At 44.8% G+C, this 6,935-nt stretch overlaps 1 protein-coding gene across 1 annotated transcript in view; it reads left to right on the top strand.

Annotated features, from left to right (window-relative positions):
* The first annotated feature begins 1,639 nt into the window (after positions 1 to 1,639).
* Positions 1,640 to 6,935, top strand: part of LOC310786596 (methylcrotonoyl-CoA carboxylase beta chain, mitochondrial) — an 8,894-nt gene continuing 3,598 nt past the window's right edge. The window contains exons 1-10 of the mRNA XM_083647823.1: positions 1,640 to 1,734; positions 2,411 to 2,512; positions 2,651 to 2,812; positions 3,084 to 3,280; positions 3,422 to 3,600; positions 3,831 to 3,911; positions 4,871 to 5,049; positions 5,198 to 5,390; positions 5,576 to 5,667; positions 6,302 to 6,458. Of these exons, the coding sequence (XP_083503949.1) occupies positions 1,715 to 1,734; positions 2,411 to 2,512; positions 2,651 to 2,812; positions 3,084 to 3,280; positions 3,422 to 3,600; positions 3,831 to 3,911; positions 4,871 to 5,049; positions 5,198 to 5,390; positions 5,576 to 5,667; positions 6,302 to 6,458 (1,362 nt within the window). The 5' untranslated portion in view covers positions 1,640 to 1,714. The remainder of the gene's footprint in view (positions 1,735 to 2,410; positions 2,513 to 2,650; positions 2,813 to 3,083; positions 3,281 to 3,421; positions 3,601 to 3,830; positions 3,912 to 4,870; positions 5,050 to 5,197; positions 5,391 to 5,575; positions 5,668 to 6,301; positions 6,459 to 6,935) is intronic.

The raw sequence follows: 6,935 nt of genomic DNA on the forward strand, positions 1-6,935 counted from the left end.
GCCTACTCTGTAAATAGCCTGGGTAAACCCAGCCTCAACGTGACGTCACAGGCTATGCCTGTAGCGTAAGCCAATACAGGTCACATGGAGGCTGGGTTTACCCAGGCTATACTGTAAATACATACTTTTTTTCTTTTCTTTTTTTGCTCAGCCGAGCCCGACCCGGCCTGACCATTAGCATAAATTGTCAGCCCAAGCCCGACCTGAGCCCGTGGGGCTGGGTCGGGTCCCGTCGGGCTCGGGCTGAAACTGAGAACACTAATGGCAGACATGATTGAGGCTTTGAGGCTCTCCTGAGGAAATTGATGTATAAATTTATATGCCATCTAAACGGGTCTATGAACTATGTAATCCAGGTGCTGACTAACCCCAAGTTTAGCACTGTCAGATATGGTTCCCAGCTTTGGACACATTGGTATCAGTGCCTTGTACAATGAGTTTTTTGTTTTTTTGTCTTTTATGTCCCTGTGTGTTTTTTTAATGTTGTATGTACTTTTTATGGACCCTGAGTCTGCTCAAAATAATTGATTGATTGATTGATTGATTGGGGATTTAACCCCCGCAGTAAACACACTTCTGAACAGACGTCTATGTACCTGCTCTAGAATCCCCAATCCTGTAGCGTAGAGCCGCAGCACCATCCTTTGGTGACTCAGACATACTGTATGGGGGGTTTTACTCCACTCGTGCGCCAGCCGTATACATTTTGTGGGCGTTCCCACACAGACCGACTGTATGAGTAGTCTACCTCAGACCTCTGCTTTATAGTGGCCTGTTTGTGTTTGGTCCATGTTTGACGAGTGATTTTGATTTTGATCATTTGTTTGTTATAACATTAAATATTAACAAGAATCACTAAGACCCGATAAACTAGTTAGGTAGGATTTCACAAAGGGTGCTTGTTATGAACTTCACACAGTACAATCAAATAAATGTCAATCCCAAAGAAAAATTAGCTATAACATTCCAATAATGTTTCCAAATGAAAGTGTATGTGCTACTCAGCAGTGAATTTATAGTGACCTCATAATACTATGGTATTTATCGCTGTAATGTGTAATACTCCTGTAAGAACTTTAGCTGGAGCCTATTTATATAGCAGGTTATATAGGAAAGTTTGCTGCTGATCATTTGAAAAGTTGAGAAGACATCAGTCTGTAATATTCAGTTGCTGCCTGTGATTGAACTATTTGGGTTTTCTCTGGGTTGTCATCTCTCCAAGTATGATCAGAGAGCAGGTAAAAGAGAATAGCTGTTACTCTGCTGCAATTTCAGGGTACCACAAACGGCATTGGGGCATTGCCGATATCTTCAATTAAAAACATCTCGGGTTTATTTGGACAAAATGGAACCCAGGCCAAAACTGCAGTTAACAGGTAGAATCTATTATTTTGATGAGTAGCTTGAGTCTTGAGAGGAAGAGAAAAGAGAGAGAGGGTTAACCCTAACCAGGTTAACCCGCCATTGAGTGATTCCTCTTCTCAAACACATACAATCTTCGGACACACCGCTAATTAGTGAGCAGAGCCCTCTTGCGGCGAAAAGGTGTCTCTACAAGGCAGCTGTAGGCCTGTAGCATACACCACCGAGGCATCCCAATTTCTTGTTTCCACCCGAGCATTTGTCACTGTAACCCTAAGCAAAATATGTAGTTTATTGTTGTGGGCGTACGTTTTTAAGTTGTATCGCATAATTACAGTCAAGACCTACAGCCATGTACCGCTGCATTGCAAGGTAAGACCTGTTACACCTTTAGGGTTTAAATTGATGTATTTATTTTGTTGGCACGTGAAAGGATAGACGTCTATTATCTCCACGACCTTTGACATACATTTTCTCATAACGTTGTTTTTTGTATTGACCTACTATCGAAGCTTGCCATTTATGGCATACATACATTTCGTGTACACGTAGCCTATGTTTAGATGTGTGTTTGAAAAATATAGCTATAGCTACAAAAAATTACCAAACGTATTTTTGCACATTGCTGTTGATACCATATCTGCAAGTCTATCCAGTGACATGGCTGAGCTCAGCTCAGTGCGGCTCAGTTTAGAGTAAAAAAACTTTAAACCTATGTAAAACTTTGAGTATCTTATGTCAGTGAGGTCAAGTGACAGAGACGTGACCCAGTGAGTGACCCTGCCCTATGGAGGAGAAACAGTAATTTTGTGGACGAAGTGAAAAATAGCTTTGACTCCATTTCAATCAGATGGACATGCAGGTTTTGTTTATGGTCACATTCATGTTTAATTCCCAATTACCTTTCATGGGGAAAATGGGTAAACGTAAAGTGTAACATGATAATTTGTCAAGGTCCTGAAGACGTGTTGTATACAACTGTGTTGTTCTCTCTCCCTCTCTCCCCCTTCTCTCTCCCCTCTCTCTCTCCCCTCTCTCTCTCTGCAAGGAGTGTGTGTAGCGGAGGAAGAGTGTGTCCTGCCATAGCATTACCTTACTGCCAGTCTCCATCGTGGACGGTCAGAAACACAACAGACAAAAGACAACACAGGTGACTACTTCACTCGTGTGTGTGTGTGTGTGTGTGTGTGTGTGTGTATTTATAATATTGTCTAAGCAGAGCCAAGTTAAAACTCCATCCTGTCATCCTTCTGGTTCTGTCTGAATCGATATCACTCTTCTGGACCAGGCCAGGGGAGCAGTGTGGGCAGTGTCCAGTCCGCTGTATGAGCTCCATCTCCGGGAGGAGAGCTCTGCCCAGTGCCTTCCCGGTGCTGCAGCAGTCTCTCCAGCCTATCCAGCAGCACGTCTACGAAGCTAACCTCCGCAATAGCGCCACCTGCCACGACAAGTAGGTTCTGCGCTGTTCACCTCTGATCTGCACTACTGTAAGATCGTCCACAATCCTCTGCTTGTATTCACAAACAATGGTATCAGCATGCATGGATAGAAACAGAGTAGAGTTCCATCCTCTCTCTCTCTCTCTCTCTCTCTCTCTCTCTCTCTCTCTCTCTCTCTCTCTCTCTCTCTCTCCTCTCTCTCTCTCTCTCTCTCTCTTTCTCTCTCTCTCTCTCTCTCTCTCTCTCCCTCTCTCACTCTCACTCTCTCTCTCTCTCTCTCAGGTATGTGGAGTTGAGGAAGAAGGTGAGGAAAGGGGGCGGGGACAATGCCATAGCCCGACACACAAAGAGGAACAAGAAGATGCTGGTCCGGGACCGCCTTCGCCTCCTATTGGATGACGAGGACTTCCTGGAGCTGTCTCCGTTCGCCGGTCTGGGGCTGCCGTACGGGGACATCCCTTCAGCTGGCTGCCTGACTGGTCCAAAAACACTACTATATCTTTAACAAATAAGTATAGACCCACTGTATCGTAATGTCTTGTGTTCACCTCTAACCGTGTGTGTGTGTGTGTGTGTGTGTGTGTGTGTGTGTGTGTGTGTGTGTGTGTGTGTCCATCCAGGCATAGGCAGGATCAATGGTCTGTGGTGTGTGTTCATTGCCAACGATGCCACGGTGAAAGGCGGCACAGCTTACCCAATCACGGTGAAGAAGCAGCTGCGGGCGCAGGAAGTGGCGATTCAGAACCGCCTCCCCTGTGTCTACCTGGTCGACTCCGGAGGAGCCTTTATACCACTTCAGGTTAACACGCACACACACACACACACACACACACACACACACACACACACACACACACACACACACAGAAACACACTTTTGACTCAATAAGAAGTGCTTTGCCACCAGAACGGTGTCTTAACCAGTGAGCTCAAATGGTAGATCGTATTGACAGCCATTCCACTCTCTAATTGTGTATGTGTGTTTGTGTGTCTGTGTCTGTGTGTCTGTATCTGTGTGTGAATATCCAGTCAGAGATCTTCCCAGATAAGAACCAAGGAGGCAGGACGTTCTACAATGAAGCGATCATGTCTTCCATGAAGATCGCACAGGTAGGAAAGCAGAAGGTTGGACCTTCTAAAAATAGACTAGGTTTGTTTACTTTTTGCTTTTTTTTCACAGGCAACAGACTTATTTTCCTTGGGTCCACATACAGGTATAAATACAAATACTGTAATATTGAAAGAAAAACAAGAATTTAAAGAGTACCTAAACCCTAAACCCCAAAATGTGGTGAAGCCAGACAGCTAAATGGTAAAATAGGGTACTGAACTGGGCTGGCCATCTGCTATTGGCTGGTGTTTGTGCCAGGTGATGTCGCCAACTGGGCCATGTTCAGCCCCCGATAAAACGTAGAACACCCTGTTGTGTTGGTTTTTTTGTTTTTTTGTTTTTTTTGATTGATTTATTTGGTGAATGTCAACAATGATACAGGGAATACAAACAATCACCGAGGGTTACACAAGTGTTGTAACTATCTGTTGGATCCATTGTGCGCACTACCTTTTTAAATGGCAGGGTTTATATAGATGTCGCTGCTGATTGGGTACCGCTTCTGACACATCCACCATGTGTACGTACATCAAAGCCGGTTGCGCACCGTTTCACACCATCTCAAAGAAATATGATGTTCACCACGGAAACTGTAGCAAAATGGTGCACACAGTTTTCAGATTGAACACACCCCGGTTGTACTCAACAGAAGGTGACTTCACTGGGTACCAAAGACCAGGCAGCCAAAAGCAGATGGTTAGTTCAGTATCCGACTTTTCACTAAGAATCTAAGAATCCTAAATATCTCACTTTAAAGGAATAGTTCCATCTCAGCCTTATCCCAAAGTATAGAAGTAAACCAAGCCACCCCGGTTGGGGGTGGGGGGGGGGTGGGGGGTAAAATGCCAATTAAATTTCTCCAATCAGCTCAATCAGCAAAATCAGTGTTTAGCTTTGCGAGTCCAAAACACCAACATTTACCTCATTATCTCCTATATTTACTGTGCGTGTCCTGAAGGTGTCGGTGGTGTGCGGGTCGTGCACGGCGGGCGGAGCTTACGTCCCCACCATGGCAGAGGAGGCGGTGATGGTACACCGGATAGGGACCATATTCCTGGGTGGACCGCCCCTCGTCAAGGCCGCCACGGGGGAGGAAGTCACGCCCGAGGACCTGGGAGGAGCCACGCTTCACGCCGAGTAGGTCCATAAATCGAACGTACCCAGCGGATGTCAGTTCGGGAAAACAAATGGCTAGAGGAGAGGATGGCAGTATTGGAATAACCCTTATTTCAGTATAGAGGCGCATATGTGCCAAAATAAAATGCATTTTGTTTTTCTGGTTCAGAGTGAGTGGCTGTGTGGACCACTTTGCCTGGGAGGAGAAGGAGGCGTACGATTACACCAGAAACATCATATCCACCCTCAACTTCGAGCTGCCCGAGGAAGAGCTGGATGGAGAGGAGGAACCACTGTATAGTTCGCAGGAGCTTCTGGGGCTGGCACCACTAAACTATAACCACAGTCTGGATGTTAAAATGGTACAGAATACACACACACACACACACACACACACACACACACACACACACACACACACACACACACACACACACACACCATGGATAACAATGTGTCTGGTAGGTCTTTCTTGGGAATAATCCTGTTGGTTGAAATAAATAATAAAAAACAATAATAAAATGTGTTGTCTTCTTCTGTCCGTCAGGTCATCAGTCGGCTGACAGATGGGAGCCGATTCCAAGAGTTTAAAGCTCGCTTTGGGACTACACTGGTCACTGGCTTTGCAAAGTTACATGGGTGAGAGAGAGAGAGAGAGAGAGAGAGAGAGAGAGAGAGAGAGAGAGAGAAGAGAGAGAGAGAGAGAGAGAGAGAGAGAGAGAGAGAGAGAGAGAGAGAGAGAGAGAGAGAGAGAGAGAGAGAGAGAGAGAGAGAGAGAGAGAGAGAGAGAGAGAGAGAGAGAGAGAGAGAGAGAGAGACTCTTTTGTCAATGACAACAGGAACAACAACAACATTTCAGTCAACAAACAAAGCAGGTGTAATCAAAGCCATGTAGAGACACAGAGAATCAGGATCTCTTATTGACCAAATACTGTCTGTCTCTGTGTAATCGGTGCATAGATATCTATTTTTACATCATACTCACTGATGAAAAATAGTGTCAGATGCATGCTTTACCCCCCCACCCACAAACTCAGTGGCCCCTCACCCTGTTGAGATTAACCAGTTAATCAGATTAGTGTACTCCCCTCAACCCCTACCAACCAATAAGCACCACACAAGACTGCTCAACTCATCAGGAGTTGTGTGTTGGGAGGAAGTGCTGGTGATGGGGGGGGGGAGTAACTACATACAGTAGTAAATACACATCTGTTAGCTACTGTAGAAAAAACACGGTTAAATTGCTGCTTTTGTTGCATGTGTACTGTGTTAGCCACCAGGTGGGTATAGTAGCCAACAACGGCGAGCTGTCATTCCAGGCGTCGCTGAAGGGCAGCCATTTTGTCCAGCTTTGTGACCAGAGGGACATCCCCCTCCTCTTCCTTCAGAACACCGCACCCAGACCGCCGCTAACCCTCTCCACAACACAGGTAACTCCCTCCCAACACAGCACACACTGCGTGACACCACCTGGCGTGAGGAGGTGCTTATTGCTTCTTGCTTATTGCATATATATATATATATATATATACCGTAAATTCCGGACTATAAGGCGCACCGGTGTATAAGCCGCACCTTCAAAGTTGACTATTTTTTTCTTATATAAGCCGCACCGGACTATAAGCCGCGGGTGTTTTAATGGTATTTTTTTTTTTTTTTTTTTTGTGTTTTAATGTTTAATTACCATATGTAATGCTCCCATTTATTAACATTTCAACAAAACAACATAACACAACACCACCTGTGTTGTTATTTACAGTGCACACAGTGTCATACAGTGTCATACAGTGTCATACAGTGTGGTGAAAAGAGGGCAAGAGAGGAAATTAAAACAGAAGTGGATTTATAGTTAGAAAGAGTGCTAAAAAAGAGATTTTTTTTTTTTTTTTTTTTTTTTTTTTTGAAAA

This window comes from Poromitra crassiceps (assembly GCF_964638095.1).
Source record: "Poromitra crassiceps genome assembly, chromosome: 12".
NCBI classification, from domain to species: domain Eukaryota; kingdom Metazoa; phylum Chordata; class Actinopteri; order Beryciformes; family Melamphaidae; genus Poromitra; species Poromitra crassiceps.